The sequence below is a fragment of the Drosophila erecta genome, unplaced genomic scaffold (assembly GCF_003286155.1).
Source record: "Drosophila erecta strain 14021-0224.00,06,07 unplaced genomic scaffold, DereRS2 tig00000294-arrow-arrow-pilon, whole genome shotgun sequence".
Taxonomy (NCBI): Eukaryota; Metazoa; Arthropoda; class Insecta; order Diptera; family Drosophilidae; genus Drosophila; species Drosophila erecta.
In genome coordinates, this window is record NW_020825218.1 from 728,020 (window position 1) to 749,985 (window position 21,966).

General features: G+C 33.1%; 2 protein-coding genes and 1 long non-coding RNA gene across 10 annotated transcripts; 2 read left to right on the forward strand and 1 right to left on the reverse strand.

The window, feature by feature from the left end:
- Positions 1 to 1,005: 1,005 nt before the first annotated feature.
- On the forward strand, positions 1,006 to 3,782 carry LOC6555854 (growth/differentiation factor 3). 2 transcript variants are annotated; one of them, XM_001982681.3, is made up of 2 exons: positions 1,006 to 2,300; positions 2,404 to 3,782. In XM_001982681.3, exons 1-2 carry the CDS (start codon positions 1,497 to 1,499, stop codon positions 3,682 to 3,684), a joined length of 2,085 nt encoding a protein of 694 aa, XP_001982717.1. In that variant the 5' UTR covers positions 1,006 to 1,496; the 3' UTR covers positions 3,685 to 3,782. The 2 variants fall into 2 exon arrangements, with proteins under 2 accessions (XP_001982717.1, XP_026839010.1); XM_026983209.1 differs by lacking the exon at positions 1,006 to 2,300 and having other exon boundaries at positions 2,621 to 3,379; positions 3,442 to 3,782.
- Positions 3,783 to 6,418: 2,636 nt separating this feature from the next.
- LOC6555855 (ephrin type-B receptor 1-B) lies at positions 6,419 to 19,027 on the reverse strand. 7 transcript variants are annotated; one of them, XM_026983483.1, is made up of 15 exons: positions 18,781 to 19,027; positions 18,277 to 18,426; positions 18,052 to 18,207; positions 17,900 to 17,979; positions 15,092 to 15,272; positions 13,565 to 14,050; positions 12,523 to 13,410; positions 12,271 to 12,447; positions 9,911 to 9,958; positions 9,048 to 9,176; positions 8,889 to 8,984; positions 8,453 to 8,823; positions 7,596 to 7,742; positions 7,204 to 7,533; positions 6,419 to 7,145 (listed from the first exon to the last, which is right to left on the reverse strand). In XM_026983483.1, the coding sequence occupies exons 2-15, from the start codon at positions 18,305 to 18,307 to the stop codon at positions 7,041 to 7,043; spliced, it is 3,225 nt and encodes a 1,074-aa protein (XP_026839284.1). In that variant the 5' UTR covers positions 18,308 to 18,426; positions 18,781 to 19,027; the 3' UTR covers positions 6,419 to 7,040. The 7 variants fall into 7 exon arrangements, with proteins under 7 accessions (XP_026839284.1, XP_026839283.1, XP_026839280.1 ...); XM_026983482.1 differs by having other exon boundaries at positions 18,591 to 19,027; XM_026983479.1 differs by having other exon boundaries at positions 18,052 to 18,426.
- A 1,487-nt stretch (positions 19,028 to 20,514) lies between these two features.
- On the forward strand, positions 20,515 to 21,941 carry LOC113564666. Its single transcript, XR_003408219.1, has 3 exons — positions 20,515 to 20,610; positions 20,745 to 20,806; positions 21,665 to 21,941. It is a non-coding gene; the product is annotated as an uncharacterized LOC113564666 (long non-coding RNA).
- Positions 21,942 to 21,966: the final 25 nt, after the last annotated feature.

Consider the following 21,966-nt stretch of genomic DNA (forward strand, 5'->3'; position numbering starts at 1 on the left):
AAACGAAAAAAAATGGGGGTTCAGCGATTACCTTCTTTTTCAGAGCTCTTATGTACATACATGCCAACCATCCAGAAAACCCTTTGCTAGGAATTCATAAAGAATTCTTCACAAAGGGGAAAGTTAAATATTTGTCCACACGAACGACTTGGAAAGTGAATAAGCTAAGCTAACGGAGATTTATTTTCAAAAGGTTTTAAAAGGGAGTGTGAACAATATTCGATTCAGCTAGACGAAGGGCTGTTGCAATGTCCCATACAAAATTGCACACTTAAGATAAACAAATCTGGACATGTTTTTTTCAGTATTTTGTTTTAAATTTTGCCGGGCCTTATCTTGTGCAATCACTTTGTAAACCATCCAGTTAGCAAAGCTTTCGTTACTCAGGAATGTTTGTTTCGATCTCAGGAACTATTAATGCTAGAAAGCTGAGGTTAGACAAAGACACATCGCAAGCCACACCCTCTCTAACGCCCCCAAACCGCTCAAAACTGCCACGTCCACACTTTTAAAAAATGTTTTCATATATTCTCAACTTTTTGTTAGTCTTGTATTCTATCTATTGGCCAAAAATCTGTTTGCCACGCCCACAAATTGCCAAATACTGTCACGCCCAAACTTTTGAAAATATTAAAAATTGTTTGTATTTGTAATTTTTTATCTTAACATCTACCGATATTCCAGAAGATGTTGAAATTTCTCGTTTGAATTTCCAATAGCTGAGTAACTCGACTATAAAGTTTCTCTCTTGTTTATTTTCGTTTTGTTTTCCAAAAGAATAGTAAAACACTATAAAAAGCTTTGTATTTTAATGCTTCTAGCCAGCTTCTTTAAACTTCCAACACTGACCGTGTTCCGATCTAATAGGGTCCTTGGAACGCATAACGGTTGCATGTACATACATGTCAAAACACAACGCGCAGAATATCTTGTGTTTGTAAAGACGTGCATGTCTCGTCTGCAGCTGTGTGGGTGCATGGTGAGTGTATGGGAGTGTTGTTTGTATTGCTGCTGTTAAGTAAGCATTTGCTGTAGGTATTTTAGTCGAATTTGAAGCAACGCCCGAACAGGTTCCGTATCGATGTGTTCAAGAATGTTAATGAGAGTGCGAACGAGACGAAAATATGTACAAATTTTCGAAGAACTGTGATCATTTATTTACTTTTACCGACAGTTTTTTATTTTGTTTTCTTAAATTAATCAGCGTAAACGAATTCACGAATCTAAGATCAATGGTGCTTAACAAACTCGTGTACATTGTACATACATAAATAACTAATGGTGTGATGTGAACATTTTTACAAAGATTCTGAGCATCATAAATACATGCCAGCAAACATATGTACATACATACGTCATATACATAAGTATATGTATTTATTTGTATATGTATTTTTGAAGAGGATTCTACATACTGGAAGATCGAAGAAATGCAGAGATAATCAGTTTTATAATTAACATTAGCAAACGAAACCCAATGGCCATGCAGAGGAAACATGAAAATTGAACCAAACTTGACGGCAAAAAAGGAGACAGCTGAGTGGTGCGATGCTTTCCAACATATATGTAAAGCTAGTTATCGTACAATAATAAAATTGCCATCGCATCGGGAGAGGTCCATCTGGATTTTTAACATTTTTTGGCATATTTATATTTACCGTACACCAACTATAAGAAACACTAATACACTGGAACCTTCTTTCAAACGTTCGCCTTGTACTGATCATGCTAAGGGTAAACTTACCCAAATTTGTAATAGGTCACTAAAGCTTTACAAAATATGGTTCATATTGGTTTTATTGTTGCCAACTCAGCATCAAGTCAGTGGCCATGGTATATCCCGCCAAACGTCAAATTCAAAAGCAGTGTTTTCATACCGTCATCCTAACGAAAATTTAAAAGTTTGGCAACTTCAAAATTTTGAAAATGAAGCTAAGAGACTAAAAACCAATCAAATACATCCAAGAATCAGAGCCAAATCAACTCCGGAAACGGGTCTTAACATTTTATCTAAAAGCATTAGCAAAGAAAGCAGAGACTCAATCTACAATGCCAGTTCAAATAAATATAGTCTGATTAATGTAAGCCAGTCAAAAAACTTGTCTCTATTATCCAATAAAAAATTGGCAGTTGAGGGGATTAACATCGTACCAATTCAAAGTAGGCAAACGAGGGAAACCACGGACATTGACCTAAAAACTAAGGGACATATTAAACAAACAACAAAAATAGATGAAGCCAAGCTTAAACGCCTCGTTTTGAAAGGCCTTGGGATAAAAAAACTACCAGATATGAGAAAGGTAAGAGATAAATTACTGCCATTTGCAACGTTCTGCGAAAGAAAGTTGTGCAGTGTTATACCAAACAAGTATGGACCACTTAAAGGATATTATTTATTTACAGGTCAATATAAGCCAAGTTGAATATTCCAGCAAATATGTAGAATACTTAAGTCGCCTAAGAAATAACCAGAAAAAAGGAAATAGCTATTTTAACAACTTTATGGGAGCTTCCCATCTAAGAGACATACATTTTCTAAGCATTACTACAAACGAATTCAATGACATAAGCAACAAACGATCGCGTCATAGAAGGTCGCTTAAAAAAATGGACAGGTTAAGACAAACCAAAAAGCACAAACATTATAAAGAGGTACTACATGGCGAACAGGATACAACGAATATTCTCTTACACTTTCCATTGACAAATGCAAAAGAGGCCAATTTTCATAATGATAAAATTGACGAGGCCAATATTAGACTTATGCTTCTCTATAGCTCATCCCTGGCAACAAATTTTCGACGTGGACAAGGATCTAGAAAAAAAAAGGTCAGTCACAATGATCAAATCGAAAGGCACTGTAATTCCGGTGATGTCAACTTGAACCAATCCAAAAAAATTCGTAGTCAGCAGTTAAATTTGAAAGTATATCAACTTGTTTCAGCGAATAGACGAAGAAAGATATCGTCTCGAAAATTTGAATTTGAAAATGTTGGCTACGAAGAAACCCGAACACAGTGGATAGAATTCGACGTGACCAAAGCTGTTCGTAGTTGGTTGAACAAAAGCCATGACCACTTGGGAATAGAAATTCAATGTTATAAGTGTAAAAGTATAGGTGCTCGTATACTAAGTGACTTCAGCCCGTCGTCATCACCAAACTCGGCAGCTTCAAACAACGAACACCTCAACATCATGCCAGTTCTTAATATAATTGGACACGGAACACTTAATTCCCAAGAGCATGGCGACTCGGACGTTCACCACATCATACTGACCAATAACAGAAGCGATCAATACGTGCATCATCGTTCAGACCATGATAGCACCTGGAGAAAGGATAAGTGGAGCAACAACTGTTACAAATTACACCAACGATGTTGTAGAAATCAATTGAATGTTGCCTTTAAGAACATTAAGGGATTCGAATTCATTTTACAGCCGAAGGTATTCGATGCAGGTTACTGCCACGGACGATGCCCACCACGTCACAATCCCGCCCATCACCACGCCCTACTGCAAAGTCTAATATGGCAAGAAGATCACAACCGAGCCCCCCGTCCATGCTGCGCTCCTTCAAAGCTTGAGATGCTAGAAATATTACATGTTGACGAAGATCACAGCGACAAACTAAAAATTTCGACATGGAGTGATATGCAGGTTGTAGAGTGTGCCTGTTCGTAAAAGAACTCTCCCAATCGATTTATTCTTACATACACTCTGTATTTTATTATTCTTTCTAAGTATTGGGTTAACATGTAATAAAAAAGCATAATATATTTTTTCTGGTGAAAATACTATGTTAGAAATATAAAAATATTTTTCGTTTGTGCACATATGTATGTATAGCTTCATTGACTAATTGCGTTTTTAGACGCGTTACTCGATGGGTATACTAGATTTATTGTAATAGGCAAAAGGATGTGATTCCAACCATAAAAGATATATGTATATATTCTTGATCAGAATCAATAGCTGAGTCGATTTGGCCATGTCCGTCTGTCCGTCCGTCTGAACGTCGAGATATTGATATTAAGCAATCAAATTTCATAGACATAGCGCAAGTTGACTCACGTTGCCACGCCCATTCTAACCGTCCATACCGCCCAAGACTGCCACGCCCACGCTTTTGAAAAATGTTTTAATATTTTTTCATTTTTTTATTTGGGTTTTTAATTTCTATCGGTATGCAACATATTTTTTGCCGCATCCACAGTTTTGAAAAATGTGTTGAAATTTGTTCTTTTTATTATTTGTTTTTCCAATTTCTATGGATATGCCCACAACCCTAAACCCCACCCCCACACTTTTAACATTTTTTTTATTTATTTTTAATTTTATTATTTCTGGCAGGTCTGCAACAAACCTGCGCTACGCAGGAATCACTATCTATTAAGGTGCCATTTCCAGCTCGAAACACAAGGTTAGAGCGACCCGTCTAATGCAATTGGTTCTTTCTGTCGGAGTTTAGGGAACGCATTGAAAACAACGAATTACTCCAGTTTTTTTTCTTCAACTTGAATTAACAAAAAAATTTCACAACGTGATGCTTGCTAGAAACACAGCATCAAAAAGTTTTATTTAGTGTTCTGCTAAAATGCATTCAGTTGGAAATATAATTTTTTGGAATTTCTTTTTCTATATTCTTTGGAAATATAAGCGAAAATATGAAAAGCCAAAGATTGCCGAATGCTTGCCTTATTACAATAGTTTACTTTCAGGTAGAAGACCAAACAATATTTTGTTTACATACAGTTGATGCATACATATACATATAAGCACTTGTTTCTGTATTATTTTAATTATAAAATGTACTCAGTTAATAATTAAGAAAATTTATATAAATGTTCTAACATAGAAATTGATGTAAAATTATAATTTAATACCAACGTGATAAAAAACAAAACTTAATGCAAATACCTTTTAAAAACTCAAGTTGCTTTATTTTAGAACATATAAAGTATTATCAAAGCTATATGTTTAGACGCAATATTTTTACAACTAAGCAATTGGAAAAATCAGTACACATGAAAATAAAATGACGAAAACGAAAAAGAAGCATGTAGTCTTATCTGGTTTCTCTTTACTGGCATTTTTTTATTTTGAAGCATCAATATCGTCAGTGTTTGATTTTTTATAATTTCGCGGCGGATATTAATAATATTTTTACCCATTTCAATTAAATTATGCGTTTTTCGTTAAATTTCTTTTATACGATTTTTTTCACCATTTTATATACATTTTCGGAGTAATATATGTACATATATATCATAGAAGTATTCCGGATAGTTTATTCTTCTTAGTAACGTTTACGGAAGCTATGTTTTAGAAAATTTCTCCAATACTTGTTTCGAAAAACATCCAGACCTTCCATAGAGTGCTGCGTTACAGATGCGTTGAACTGGAAGATCTCCGCGATAGCATATATAGAATGGAATGGCAAAAAGATTCGTCAAAGAGAACGTTTTAGGTAGAAGGAATTTTTTCGACCCTATAAAATATATACATATATTCTTCTCAAAAAAAAAAAATTACAAATTTCTTTTTTTTCATCCCATCCGTTCCTATTGTTCGATTACTTACTTGTATACATATTCGCGCTTGAAGAAGTTTGATTATTGAGGACTCCTATGCGTACAGACGGACTAATATGATTATATCGACGCGTCTGTTGATACTGATAAAGAATATGCCAATATTTTTTGAGTAATTAAAACACTCTAATCTTAATACAAAAACATGTATTTAATGTGGACGGTACACGGGAATTACCATTTGGCAACTTGTGCTAAATTGTTATCTCTTTGTGACAATTATTATCACCAGCCCTCCCTCACTTAAGGCCAATTGAATTAATATCAACCCAACTAAAGGCTAATAAACTAAATATAAATAATAAATCAATACGTAAATAAGTTAAAATGTAGATGCTCACTAAATAAAGCAAGCTGTAGGCCATGGATGATAGTGCTCATACCAGCAAGTTTGGTTTATATGAATAAATAAATATGCTTATTTAATTGAAATATAAGAATCTATGCTAATAAAAATATAAATTACATTAGAACTCAAGAATTTGTTAGAAAATTAAGTTTGTATGTAAACTTAAAAAGCTCAAAAGAAATTATAAAATACAAATACTTGTTTTATTGCATAGTCATGAAAACGGAATTTCTTAGCCGGCGATCTTATCGCAGCTATCTATGTGCGTATTACTTTTTAATCTGCCAAGGGACGTTCATGAGAGTTGGTCCTGTGGGAACTCCTGACGAATGAATCTGTTGATTCGAACGTTACGCAGTTTCAGTACACGAAGATTTTGTAGCCCTCAATAGATCCTTTTCCATTGAAATACTTACTAGACATAACATATAATGATAATAATACTGATACTAATAGTGATAACACGTTAGTAACATTATTATTTAGGTCGGAATACCGCACCTTACGCACGAGTGTAATTTATTGAGTTTTTCACTATTTTATGCAAAGTAATTAAAATCTAATAAAATAATGAATAATTTTGTTAATGCCACTTTTATCACAACAAAAAAATGTAAAAATAGCTAGGCAATCTTAGCGCCCCTATACTTTTATAATAAGCTTGAAAATTTCTTGTATGATAAATAATTGATACACATTGGCATATAAAGAAATATTTTTTAAACAACGTAAAAACAATGTTTTTTTCTATCATATATTCTAATGTTCTAGTTAAGAGAACCTATAAAATCCTTATTAAATGTAATGTGTTCTTGTGTTTTTGTATCTCACACGTGTCAATTATGTATATTTGTTAAATATATATAAATCGAACTTTCCTAACTGGAAGTCCGCATAAATCGCACCCTTATGTTATTGGCAATAGAAGGTAAAAATGCACGTGAATATTTTACAACTTGAAAGTATACCTGTCGATTTTTTTATGCTACAGATGTTAATTCGAAATAAGAAAGTTCGACCATATATTATATTATTTATATAATAAATTATGTATTATTTATATGTACATCTTACACTACTTTGTAAAAATAAATTGTTTATATTATAGTGTCCAGTTGCCGGGCTTGATGTAAAATTTTTTTCTGATGTCCTACTAAAGTAATTCCCATGTCCGACAGTTGTTGAGCTGTTAATCTAGATATCTTTACACGAAAATTAAAATTAGTATCTAACTAAAATTGATAAAATTATAATATTTACCTGTTGAGCATTTATTAAATTAGCCTCTTTAAAATGTTGACAGTATCTAGACATTTTAATGTGCTCTAACCAAAGGTCGGTACTTATGAAAATATTTTGACCACGCTGTGCATCCAAAATATGATTACCGTCTGATTCTGGTGAGTGTCGGGTTGTCAATAATGACTGTGGTTGTCTTGCCAAATTGTCAAGAGTTGAAACAATACTGGCAAATGTGGGACGATGAGTACGTTGCTTTTGCCAGCAATCCAACATTAGCTGATAAAGGGCTTCTGGACAGTCCATCGGGGCTGGTAAACGATAGCCCTTTTCAATACTCTTTATTACGTCCTGAAGAATTTATAGGTGTAACAAGTATAAATAAAAATATAAGACTTTCATTTCGGTAATACCTGATTTGACCAGTTCCAGTATGGGCGTTCTCCATAGGACATGACCTCCCATAGAACTACTCCATACGACCAAACATCCGATGCTGAAGTAAATTTTCTAAAAGCAATGGCTTCAGGCGCAGTCCAACGTACAGGAATTTTACCGCCCTTTAAATATAAAACATAAAAAGTTAATATAAAAAGAGACTATTATAACTTCGAAAAACACATCATGTTTTGAATGGTCACGCTGTTTTAATTTAATATTATTCCTGCGTTGTTGAGGTCTGGTTAAATTTAAGCCCTTATATTTTCAGGTTCTCTAGAATATACTTTACTATTATACTTTAAAATACAAATACGGAAAACCAAAAAAAAATCTGCTATATGTTCTCTTTTAATATACAAAGTAATTTTAATGTTTTAAAATTACATTTGCAGTATTGTATTTTTAAGTATGAAAGGATACTAAAAACGGTTCGTGAATGCATGATTATTTAGCTACATAAATGTATTGAGAAGTCGGTTTGTTAATTGTGGTGCTACTTCAAAAATTGCCTTAGAAACATTTTGCCTTCGCAAACTCATAGTACAGAGCCGATGGTCAAATCCTTTCAAACGGTGAAAATTCGTTGTATATAAGAAAAGCTTACCGCTTTTCCATGTACTCATCTCGTATTGTTATTAAAATATGTTTAAAATGTATATAATCTGTTCTATTCATAATAAACCAATCGTAGTCATACTGTTAGCAAATTATTTTTCTTGTATGTTATGGTAAAGTCTTATGGTGTAGTAATGCTTTGAAAGAATCCATTTATAGCCTACTAAAACGCAGATTACCTAAAATCGTAAGCTATCCGTTTAATTATACTTACACGAGTTGTATATGCATCACTTGCATTTTCAATTTCACGTGACAATCCGAAGTCCGCGATTTTGCATATTAATTGGGCATTTACGAGTACATTACGTGCCGCCAAGTCTCTGTGTACATAATTCATATCACTTAAATATGCCATCCCGCTAGCAATACCCCGAAGCATAACTATAAGCTGTAATGTTTGAAACTTTCCATCATTCACACGAAGAAATGTGTCTAAGCTGCCATTCTCCATGTACTCAGTAATAATCATAACTGGATTAGACCGAGTAACTACTCCCTGTAGGTAAATAACATTTGGATGATCAAACTGCCCCATAATAGAAGCTTCTGTCAAAAAGTCACAGCGAGCTTTTTCAGAAGATCCTGTCAAGACAAATGTTTAAAATGTTAAAACAAATAATTAATTGTTAACTCACTTGTAAACTTACCTGGTTTCAAAGTCTTTATTGCCACATCAATGTCCTGTACAAAGTTTGGGGGTATTTTTAAGCGACCGCGGCAGACATCGCCAAATTCTCCACCACCTTCAATATTTTGTTGTTCATAAGTATACTAAAGTATTAGTATGAATGTTGCAAAAATCTTACCGATAATAGCTTCTATTGTAATGTAGTTTGCATCGATTTCTCGAGCGAATTCCCTTATAGCTTGATTAGGATCTTCATATGTATGCGGATCTACGTAGCTTCTACTATTTCCAAATAAAGGAGTCGTCACTAAAATGGACATCAAAAAATAAGAGGCTTGACAAAATTAGCAGTTATCATAATAAATATTTAAATATACATACATAAGTTATAATTTTAGTAGTATGGTTTGAAAATAATTAGCCAAGATTGTCTGCTATGTCTGTATTACAATTTGGTTTATAGGTTTGAAGCATAAGAGGTAAAATTTTACACACTCTAATTCAGAATGTATCAATTAAAACACATTTGCACGTATTGTTACAGATCCGTTGTATACAATGTATAAGTAGCAGAGGAAACTAACCTAAATTAATATTTGTAAATTTGTAAAACCCGTATATGTATTGTTAAAGAGCCTTTTCAAAAAATAAAATACTCGTTAGGTCACGCGCAAACTAGCGGTTGAAAGCTGAACTTACTGCCGAGTTATTCCGCCAGCTCGAAAACCCAAACTGCATGTCAGCTCAACAGAATCCTTTAATTTAAAAGGTTATAGATCGATTTCGAATGATGGTACTCTACATATGTATTTATATATTTTTAGTGACTGCACCGTCCATTTTATTACTTTCAAACGGTAACTTTTTTAATACTTATACGTATTTAAGTTTTCGACAGTGATATATGTCTGCAAATAAGTTGATTGGCGTTGACAAAAGGTGGCTTTTTATACATTTTTAAAATACTAAGAGCAAGCAACCATAACCAATTAATCAAACTTAGAATGTAGCAAAGATATAGAAATTCACAAAAAGTTATACCGTTTAAATGAAGTGTTTTAACAATTGGAGTAGTATCCATAGAATTAACTAAAAATAAAAATAAAAATAAAAATATGTTGTATTGTATTGATATAACATTTGTATAGTTATCAAATAAAAAATTCACAATTGAAGATTTTGTACTTGGCCATCCGACCGAGTACACAATACTTATTCAACCATTGCGTTAAAAAGCTTTATGGGAAAGAACCCACTGATAATTCGGACAGGTAGGATGTATCCGGACCAAAGCAATAACCATATCTTCTAATTCGATTTATTTATTTGGTCCAAATACCCAAATATGTCGACCAGCGAATAAATCGACAAAGTCAACAGTTATAAAAATAACACTATTTTATATTTTCTGTCTGTCCGTTCTCTCAATTTTAAAGCTTTTTCCTTATATTACATTTGGGGTCGGGACGAACGTGATCGCAAATTCATAAATAAATATTTGTATGCTATATGCGAAATACATTGTCAAATTGAAATATATTTGAATCGATATAAATATATCTTTTATCGATTTGCGGTAGTTTAGATCCGGAAACAAAGAAAGCTCGAAATTTGCGATTAAACTCGTTGATTCCAATGACGCCTATTCCGGTCCAGTTGTCTACTGGGGGATGTCAAAAAATGCAAAAAACTCAGTACACTTCTAATCAACATAAGGAACAACTTACAAGCTAATAAACTTATGCAGCTTAAAGCTTTCGCTCCCAATATAAACGTTATTATTCACAACCCTCTTCATTCTAGACTACCATCTGTACCCAAATAGCACCGAAATATGTATAAGAAAAATTTTCAAGCAAACAGAACTTCGTTAACAGAAGATGAGCCTTTCCATCAATACCCCTAAAGGCGTAATAGTTTCGCTCAAAGCCGTAAATAAAACTTCCAATAATAAATAAACATGGTTGTTAACGCAATGTTACTCCATCCTGTTATTCTATTTCTATATTGCCGTTGTTTTGACCACTTTCATTTAATTATTGAATACACTAAAATAAAAACCCCTTCTTCCCTTCATTACTCTTTTATAATAAAATCAAAAGGTGCACGTTCTCAGTTGCCTCTCCTTCAATAGATAAATGCAAACCCAACATACAACACCAATAGCACAAAAATCCTACGTATTACTTTAAACAAAAAATACAACGCTAAACTATAGCGTTATCTCTTGCTTTGATAGTTGCGTGTTTAAATTAGGAAACTTGGCAGTACCCAATTTATTAAAACAACTAAATCTCATGAAAAAACGGATCTGGTTCACTATAGTAATATAATATATAATATATATCTGTTCACTATATAATATTGTGAACAAAACTTTTTAAATACATATGTACATATATTTGCAATAGTTTTCATACAATATGTCGTGCGCCCAATTTTTGTACGTCTAACGTAAAACCCTGCTGGAGAGTCATTAAGTGCAATCAAGATTACAACAAGATTACAATCGTTTTTATCATAAGGCACGCTACAAGAACACAAAATGAATTTGAAAAATTTAATGGTACACATGCCAACAAATTAAAAAATGTACTGACGAAAGAAATTACTTATATCCATTATTCGTCGAGTCAAAGCGTATTCTAGATTCGTGGAAAAGTATGTAGGTCATGTTCGCTTGTCCGTATGAAAGCCTCGATCTCAGGAACTACAAAAGCTAGAATGTTGAGATTAAGCACGCAGCTTCGAAAGACTTAGACGCAGCGCAATTTGGTTTCCAAAAGTCGCCCACTCTAACGCCCACAAACCGCAAAAAACTGTTACGCTCAGAATTTTGAAAAATGTGATATTTTTTAACTTGTAAATAACTTGTCTTGTAAATTTCTACAGATTTACCAAACTTTTTGCCACGCCCACAAACCGCACAAAACTTTCACGCTCACACTTTAAACAAATGTTTAAGTTATTTTTAATTTTTTTTATTTTTCCCCCAATTTCTAACGATATTCCAGAAAATTGAAATTTCTCTTTAGCGCTTCCACTAGTTGATTAACGGATAGTCGGGGAACTCGACTATAGCATTTATCTTGCTTTTTTATTACGTTATTTCTAGCGATAAATAAAATGAAGAAATTTTTCGTTCGCACTTCCACTAGCTGGGGTAAAATAGTTTTTTTTTACTTTTTGGTCCTCTTTGTGCAAATCCGTGCAGTATTCTTAAATGAATATTTCGAGTCACATACATTTTTTTAATAAACGTCTAATTTTGTAATACATTTAATTTTATGAATAAATTTTATATCGCAATATTAGTTATTTTACCTAATTAAGTTATGTTTTTCTATAGTTTAAATTTGTGAATGCACAACAAAGCAAATTATTTATCAAAATACTCTTACCTTCGTTGCTCGCGTAATCAAGTGGTAAGGGCAAATGATTTGTAGATTTTTTATCAAGTTCATCTTGATGCTTGGATCTCATGAAATATACTGTAGCTATTATAAAAATGACTAGAAATAGTACTCCCGTCACGATGGCTCCAGCAATAAATCGTATTTGCACAGAATCGTCGTACACTGTTATGATGAAATAAGTATTAAGAAGATTAAGATTAAGTATTACTGGTGCATAAATAAAAGTATGATAATTACCTGAACCAACGGATTGAAGAGTTTGGGCATAAATCATGTTACTATAAGAACCAAACCCATTAATCGTTTTACAGCGAACTTGAAATCCATACTCCGTATTTTCTAAAAGACCTACTATATGTGCCTTCGTTTCCTTTGTATTCAAAGCTGATTTATTTATAGCATCCAATTCGACCTTTGGAAACCAACGCACTTCATAAAATTCAAGTGGATAATCACTTTGAACGGGTTTATCCCATTCTAGATCGGCTTCTTTGCTAGTTATAGCCAATATACGCAAGTTAAAAACTGTAGAGAGCAAAACCGACTCAGTTGTAAAAACGATTTCAGCATGACCGGTCTTTACTTCGTTCAAATCCAACGGTGTATTTAAGAAAGACATATTTAAAAATGTTACGTCATTAACTGCCACCAGTGAGGACTCGTTGAAGTGCCTCTTAGAATCGGTAATATGGGACACGCTATTTATTGCGTGTATCTGCACAGTGTATGTCGTTACCGGATCAAGATTAGTAAGTGTTATTTTTGTTTCGTTAAATGTGTCAGTTGAGGGATTGTACACTACATTTGGGCTGCACATATTACACCTAATCTTGTACACAATATCACTGTGGTATATATTAGGCTGAGTTTCGGATGAGAGGGATTCATTTTTGGTTGGTGCGCTCCAAGAAATTATGGCACTTGTTTGATCGGCGAACAACAACGTGAGATTAGTAGGCGCAGCTGGTGGACTATAGCATGGCATATGTCGACCATCATTTGGATGTCTATAGTATCCAGACATACATTTACAGAAAGGTGAACCAGTTTTTGAAGTGTTTGAATTGGGAGGACACGGAGTACATTTTGTTACCTCTGGTGACTTAAAAGTCCCAAGTGGACATTCTGAAAAAAAAAAAAAAAAAAAAACAACTTTTTTTTTAACTACACTCAATATTTGATTATGTGATAAAAATAAGAAACAAACTATCAACAAGCATGGGACCGCCTGGGAAAATAATAAGGAATTTAGCATTGGAAAGTTTGTAATAATACCAACCTGTACAAGTTTTATTTATGTAATTCGGCTCATAGCCAGCCTTGCAACGACAGCCACCAGTAAGAATTGTCCATTTCCCATCACCTTTGCATAGGTACGTTGGCGTCTCATACGGTTCTGCGTTTTCGACACAAGTTCCATTTTGTTTCTCAATTATAGTAATTTCTCTTCCCGTAGGTGTTTCATTGAAGTGTGCAAAGTTTTCGGTAACAGCAGGACACGTAATATAATATACTTTTACTGCCAAAACGCTAATACAAGCGCCCTGATCTCTGAAAGCAAAATATACGCCCTTTTTGTTCACGGCTATGCTCTTCACCTCAGTGTTAATATCTACATCGGAATTCTGATTGAAGCGCCCCTCACCAGCCGCGATGCGAGCAATCAGCCTGTAACTATCTGTTTGCCACGGAGGAGGTTCTCGAGTAGCCGCATCAAACTCGTAAAAAAGTAAGCTAAATGTTTCCTTACAAGATAAAGCGTTTCCTAAAAAAAAAGATAATTAAAGGCTATTGAATCATTATTCTTAATTCAAATAATTCAACTAAAGAATAACAGTGCTAAACGTAATAGATAGCCGGTACTGCAAAATTTGTTCGCAAATACAAATTCGATGCTTAACTTTTAATGAACATCATTTATTTCGATATTATTTTATTTTGTAAAAAACTTTTCAAATACTTGTCCTAAGACAGGGAAAATGAATCGATCAACAGAATTAGTAGTAAGTCACTAGCACTGCTGATACACAGCGAAATTACGAAGTCAGGATGTCTGTATTGATGTCTATATTTTTTATTTAATATGATTATATTAATTTAAAAACCTATCAAAATTGAAAACACAAAAAATCTAAGCAATTATAAAAAGTATATTGATACATAAACTAATATATGTAAAGTATTTAGGAGGAAATGATATTGCTCTTCGACTAACACATACCCGTTACTCAACTCAAGAAAGTACAAGTGACATATGTATGTCATAGCGAATATATTCGAAATCGGAAGCAAGGGCCACTTATCGGCGATTATATTTATTCTTTCCAGTAACGCATCATGTTACATATTATTAATTAATTTTTATTTTTTATTAAATTAATTAATTAAATTATAATTTAAATTAATTTATTTATATCTTCTGAAGTAATATAGGTTTTTTGAATAATTTTCGTATATAATTTGATATAATATAAATAATTTCGGGCAAAATAAGTACCATGTCTCTAAAGGGTTTGGTAATTTTTTGAGAGTTAAATATGGCGTGGCCAAATATCGGTAGGAATTAAAAAAAAAAATAATAAAATTAAAACAACATTAAATTTTTAGAAGATCTTGGTTTTCAAAGGGACGGACAGATAAACTTCACTAAATCGATCCTCAAACAAATGTTTTTGCTTTATAGGGTCGGAATCGTTTCCTCCTACATTTCTACAAACTAAGTACATCTTATAAAGTCCCCGAAATATATCGTATAAATAGTTGAGATATTACCTTTTTGTTATTAAAAACAATTTTATATATTTACCTGGGAATAAAGAACAATCGCGTATTGTGAACTGAATTTCAATGTAAAGTCGGTTTGCTGATCCACGATCGATAAACGGCGACCACAACCAGTTATTGACGTTGTGATATGCCACATCGCAAACCACATAGCTTCTCCAGTTTATTCCCTTAACGAAGTCTGTAAATGACTCTTCCACCCACTAAAAGTAACAGTATTTTTATTAGCAATAGCGATATTTCTTATCACTAAATATTTACTTAAATAAGACTTGTATAGAACTAACTTTATAGAATCTTATTACATCATAAGCTTTAAACTATGGTAAGTTAATGTTTATATTGCAAATCTCAAAAAAGAGGCAAGCACATATCGCTAGAACCAATTTGCTGATAATATTTTATATAAATATTTATCAGTAGAAAAAAGTGACAAGCCGAGCATATATAGTTATTATACAGTGGGGAGCAAAAGTGATTCCCACGATCAACGTTTTCATGTTTGAGCTCACATAAATATTATACGAATAATGTATAGACAAAATTTTTTTTTTATTGAATACCTAGCTGGTTTTTTACAATTAGGTGTATATAGCAAAATAGAAAAATAAGAAATGGAATAGATATGATTTAAAAAGCAACACAAGCGGCTTGTACTCAGTTTTGGACCATCCGTTATTAGCTCATATTTTTGATCTTCGCACTTTCTTATCAGCTAATATAACTGCAGATTTACTATTAAGTGGCTTTTGCATTTATAATACGTTGTCAGGATGCAATAAAACACTATCTTCGATAAGTTTATAGTTGATTTGTTGAATTTGGAACTTAGTCTCTAACTTTTCACTGAAAAATTAAGAAGTCTTCTGATAAGAAAAATAGTATTATTTCCCTGGCTAAAAGTGGGTGTTCGACCCTTGCTATTGCTGAGAAGCTGCAAACTAGTCAATCAGTGGTAAGGTCCAGAAAAGACAAAATTTTTGTGATGAAAAGAAGTTGAATGGTCTGCGTCGCCTTCTAACAGACTCTACTTATGATATCTAAAATGAGAAAAAAAAGACTTTAAACGCCAAAAGATTTTTCTACAGAAATAAATAAAGGCGTGAGTCCATGGACAGCTAGAAGAGCGCTTGGTAGAATTGTGTACATCGCAGCAGTGAAAAAAACAAACCAGACTTTATCCGAGAAAAATTTGCATAGGAACATAAGAACTGGACAATAGACGATTGGAAACGTGTTATCTGGTCGGCCGAACCTAAATTTAATAGTTTTCAATCGGATGGAAAGCAATATTGTTGCCTGAGACTTGGTAACAAGCTTTAAAGGCATCATGTAAAGCAAACCGTGGTACATGGAGGTGGCAAAATAATGGCATGGGGGTATTTCACGTATTCGCACGTTGCACCGTTGCACAAAATTGACGGGATTATGCTAAAGGAAGACTATTTGAGCATTTTGCAAACCCATCTTCAAATTTTTTTTGACCCGTGTGCGTACCAAGAGCAGGAAACCACTTTTCAGCATGATGGGGATTCCAAGCACACTGCGAAAATTGTTAAGGAATGGCTCGGAAACCAAAAGATGATGGAGTGGCCTGCGCAAAGTCGTGACCTCAATCTGTTTGAAAACCTATGGTCAATCGTAAAGCGACAGCTCGTACAGTAACAGTCAGCCCCATCCAGCTTGGACGATCTTTGGGCGCGTGTAAAAAAAGAATGGAATAACATTTCAAAAAGAATAATCGAAAAATTTGTTGAAAGTATGCCAAAACGTATAACAAATGTCTTAAAAAATAAGGGTCTCTGGACAAAATATTAATAATGAATTTATTTTGTAGTTTTTCATAAATGGTGCAAAACTGAGTACATGCCGCTTGTTTAGCTAGTCTATAGCTTCTTAAATTACTTAATTACTTACGTCTTGTTGTTACAAATTAACTACTATTAAAAAAAATATAAAAGTTGTATCATTTACTTCGTTCGTTTAGTTTTTATTTGCTTCCAAACACAAAAACTTTGATCGTGGAATCACTTTTGCTCCCCGCTGTATATTAATATATATATTATATATTATATGAAAAAAACTGGGTTATACCGAAAAAATGTATGATTGGAAACAACAAAACAATGAATTCTTTTTTATTCAGCTGAATAATATAGTCATGCGAAAATTTTAATTATATGTGGTTAAAAACCTGGTGTATACCAAATTAGAATACATTTTGATCAAAAACAAACAAGCTTTGCTTTGCAAACTTCAGACTAAAATCAATGTAATCTCTAAAAGTGTATAAAAATGAAATTATTGAATATGTAGTGATTTTTTTAGTATTATATTATTGTTACCTCACCGTACCAGATAGAGCAGATACTATATTAGAGTTCAGGATTTTTTAAAAACTCTTTGTTATTGCCATATCAAGTAATAATTGGTCAAGCAAATACTAGTTTGAGGAAGAATAGAAAACAATTGACATGCACACTCCAAAGCGGTTTAATAAGAGCAAGGTCATACAAGTGTTATTGGTCTAAATTGGGCACAAGAAAGACAGTGAAACATACTTCCGATTTATAAATCTAAAATCGCTTAATTTGATGACAAAGTTACTGGTATTAGGGGCCCCCAAAACGAAGAAACTAATAATTATATCATGGGTCAGCATGTTTTCATCTATACGGAGTTCGAACCTCCTAGTTTTTGGCCATTCCGACGGATATTAAAAATATTATTGCTTTATGATAAAAAGTGCATTTACAAGGCTATGCTTTATTCAAGCTCTAGGATCTGACAGATACTCTAAATTGATTTAATATAATATTATTTTACGTACCCCTGGTGTTTGGGCTTGAGGTCCATACGGATACCTGGTCCACTCCAATGTAGCTTCTCTAGTTGTATCCAATAGAACGACTGCAGAAATTCGTGAAAATTAGGAAGATGTCATTTACTGTTAAGGCTTAATTGCTGTTGAGCAGTACGTACCCTGATCTGCATGTGCCAATTTAAAATGAATTGAAATTATAATAAGCAGTATTGTGCTCAATAGAGACATTCTTGAAAAAAGTTGAGATCTGCTTTGCTCATTAATTTGAGCTTGAACTTTGTAAAACACAAACTTGAGAGTGCTTATACCATCATCTACGGAAGTTTGAATTGTTTCGGAATAAGTATTGCCTTTAATACCAATATATTTCGCTTCTTCTTTACCATTTGCGGGACACCCGGACACCATTTTCATTTTGTTGGGATCGTTTTCGAGCACTTTTATTTTTTAATTGGCTTGTACGCACTTTGATGCGGTTTTACCAATACTGAGAGCATTATTCGTGTTTCGGGTCGGTCCAGTTTATAAGACGACTGAAAAAATAAATTAATTTGCTTTAATGCATATTTTATAACCATAATTGTATTGCTGTAAATTTTTTTGAAAGACCCGTTCATTTTCGAGTCAGTATTCATTGTCTTATGTGCATGTGTATATATACATGGAGGCGTATACACATATGGACCTGCATTGATACCTGCATTTTCCTATGCTGATATACACATACATGTTATATATACAAATGGATAGTGTGTATGTATGCTTGTAAAGAGACGCTAGCTTTGATTTAAACATTTGATGTCACGTATGATTACTGTTACGGCTTTGGAACACAAGATATTTAAACGAATTTTCTTATTATATATGTACATTTTGTATTTCAGCACCTCATTGATTAATACCCGCACGGCTAATTCTCGTCTTTATTTTAAAGTGGTTCTTTTCCGACCAAAAATCCTCTGGATTTTGTGTGGATATTTGGTAAAGACCGGAATGTCATTTTCAATGTCTTTTCTGTCTCTTTTTTATTATTAAAATTCACTTCTACTTAGATAGCAATTCTGTTAAAACACTTGGTATCGATAACTTTTATAACACATTAAAATCCATGAAAACAAATTTTTTATAAAAAGTGAAGTCAACATAGCATCGACGATATGCCATCAAATTTGGGATAATGAAATTGGCACGAAATGGAACATTCTGTTTCAATAATTATTAACACTTTATCTAATGAACGGGTTTCAATTAATATATCATCATTACAAAATGCTTGTCCTTCTTGGAATAACATAACTTTCCTGATGACAGTATTTATCTGAATTTACATCTGTTTGTACACGCTGTATAACTACTTGTTTAGGATCAGTAATAGATTGGATCGTTTGCTCATGTTAATCTGAGTAAAGCTAACATAGCTGACGCGGCTAACGCATTTCGACCGGTACAGTTTTGAAAAGTGTGTGAGTTTTTGTGAAAGCTGATAAGCAGTTATCATGAATGACATTTCTGAAAACGGTGAACATAATAGCTCCAAAACTATTACTGATGGCTCATTTATAATATTTATATTGTTTTAAGCTTAAATTTCATTCCGGATTAATTTTTTTGGGTATAAGAACTAATTTTTTTTACATTGCCTCTCTGATAACGGCCACTCGAAGAAGAATCAACAAAAAGTCAAACTGCAACCAAAATGGAAGTTTAATTTGGAATAACCAGACGAATTACTTAGACGATTACAAAAAAATACATGAGTGAACGCTATAGTCGAGTTCCCCGACTACCAAATACCCGATACTGAGCTATTAAAAGTGCGAACGAGAAATTTTAAAATTATTTTGGTAGATAGATTATTTGAATGAAATTGGAAAAAACAACAATAAAATCTAAAACATTTCAAAAGTGTGGGCATGGCAGTTTTGCGCAGCTTATGAGCAATAGAGTAGGCGTGAAAAAAAAAGAAATATGGTAAATCGAGGGAAATATAAAAATTAAAATATATTAAAACACTTGTGCGTGGCAAATCAATTTAATTTACAAAACGAATAACAAAATGCGTTTGGCCGGCTTGTGGTCGTTAGAGTGGGTGTGACAAGATCTGGAAACAAACTTACTCGTCTATATCTCTGGAATCTGCATGCCTAATCTCTGTAGCCTCTAGTTCCTGATATCGAGGCATCTTGAGATGCTAGTGATCCTGATACAGAATATATGTACGTTATATGGTCGGAAACTTATCAACGAATCTAATTCACCCTTTTACTCTACGAGTAACGGTAAAAAGCATCGTTGTCCAAAACGTATAAGCCTTATGTTACCGCCCATATTATTATTATTATTATTATCTGTCCGTCCGCATGCACGATCTATAAAAGCTAAAAGGTTAAGAAGATTAAGTATACCACATTATACAGAAGTTACGGTTAATTTTTTGCATGAAATTCTTTGACTTGCGAAAATTCTATCGATAAACCGTTAAACACTGTCATGCCCACACTTTAGTTTTAATTAATTTTTTTATATTACTTATTGTCCGTAAATAACACCTGAATTTAATTACATTGACGAAGGCAAAAAAGTCGATAGATATCGATTATAACTTATGTGCGATACTTATAGCGAGACAATGCTATAGTCGAGTTTCTCGACTATCAGATACCCGTAAAATAGCTGACCGATTGCGAACAAGAAATTGTGTTGAGAATTTATTTATTGTATTGTTTTTATTTGTTTTATTCTATTGTATTCATTTATTTACGCAAATGCATAGATTGAGCCTTATCTGACTAGTTCCTTTATACTCTTATGTCCTACATAAAAAAATTAACAAGATATTTTTTGAATTTAGGCCTATCTGCTCCCCAACTAAATCCAGTGCTTACAGGATGAGGGTTAAGTTCTCGAAATTTCGTAAGTATGATAGTATCTAAGTATCCGTATGATATAGGCTTCATCTTATTCATACTTGTACGGTAACTTATAATGCTAGCACTCGTTAAATCAGCAAATGTTTTTAATTACTTTTTTCAGTATTTAACCTTAATATTTATAAGTAAAAAATAACAATGCATTCAAAATTACTATAAATAAGTATTTTACATTTAAAAAGCAGCAATGACAAAGCTTCATCCTTCGTTAGTTGAACCGAGTAAAATAATTTTTTCTAGCCTTATTGGGGTCTCTCGGAGTAAGAAATGTATTTTTTAACACAAGGGCTAGTTCATCATAAATCAATCTCGAAACGGAAGATGCGCTACGATTGCTTTGTATGTAAATATCAAGCAGTTGTTCATAAGCGAACTCGAGAAAAAACGATTTTTAAAATTAGTTTATATACACTTTGCGCTACAATGATAAATAATTACTTTTTGGCACAAAATTAGTTATACTTCACAAAAGACGGGTTAGCTGGTTATCATTTTTCTACTTTTGGACACCACAAATAAATGCACACCAAAAACACATAAACAAACATAGCTGAACAAAATCTTTTTTAATACAAATATTCTACATACCTTGGTCTTTCCTTTCCATAATTTTTGTGAAAATTGGTTAAGCCACAAAAATGTTAGCACGCTCGCAATCAAACAGCTGACTTTGAAGGGCTGCCAAAATTTTCTGGGATGCATCAAAACAATTAAAATTTGTTTATTCATTTTAGTCAAAGTATATTCTATTCAAATTTTATTATTAAAACACGTTTACTTTTGTATGAAAATTGGAATTTTCGTCGAAAAATCGGCTCGCTGGCCCAATGTGCAATGGCAGGATGGGCACCATACGGACGAACGCAGAGTACACAGAAGGACGCGATGAAGGATCTCTAAGCTGGATGGAATTTATCCTAACAAACCAAAACATTGCATACGCCTATGGAAGAATAAATTTCAAGTGTGCAGAAAACCAGAATTTCCTATCGAAAAGGATTCCAAAATCTCATATAACAAGGACAGCCTGAAGCAAGAAACTCACACTAAAAATGTTAAAAAAATAATCTATAAAAATAGGCAAAAAATAATAAAATTAAAATATTACAAAAACAAAAGTGTGTGCGTGGCAGTTGTGTGTAA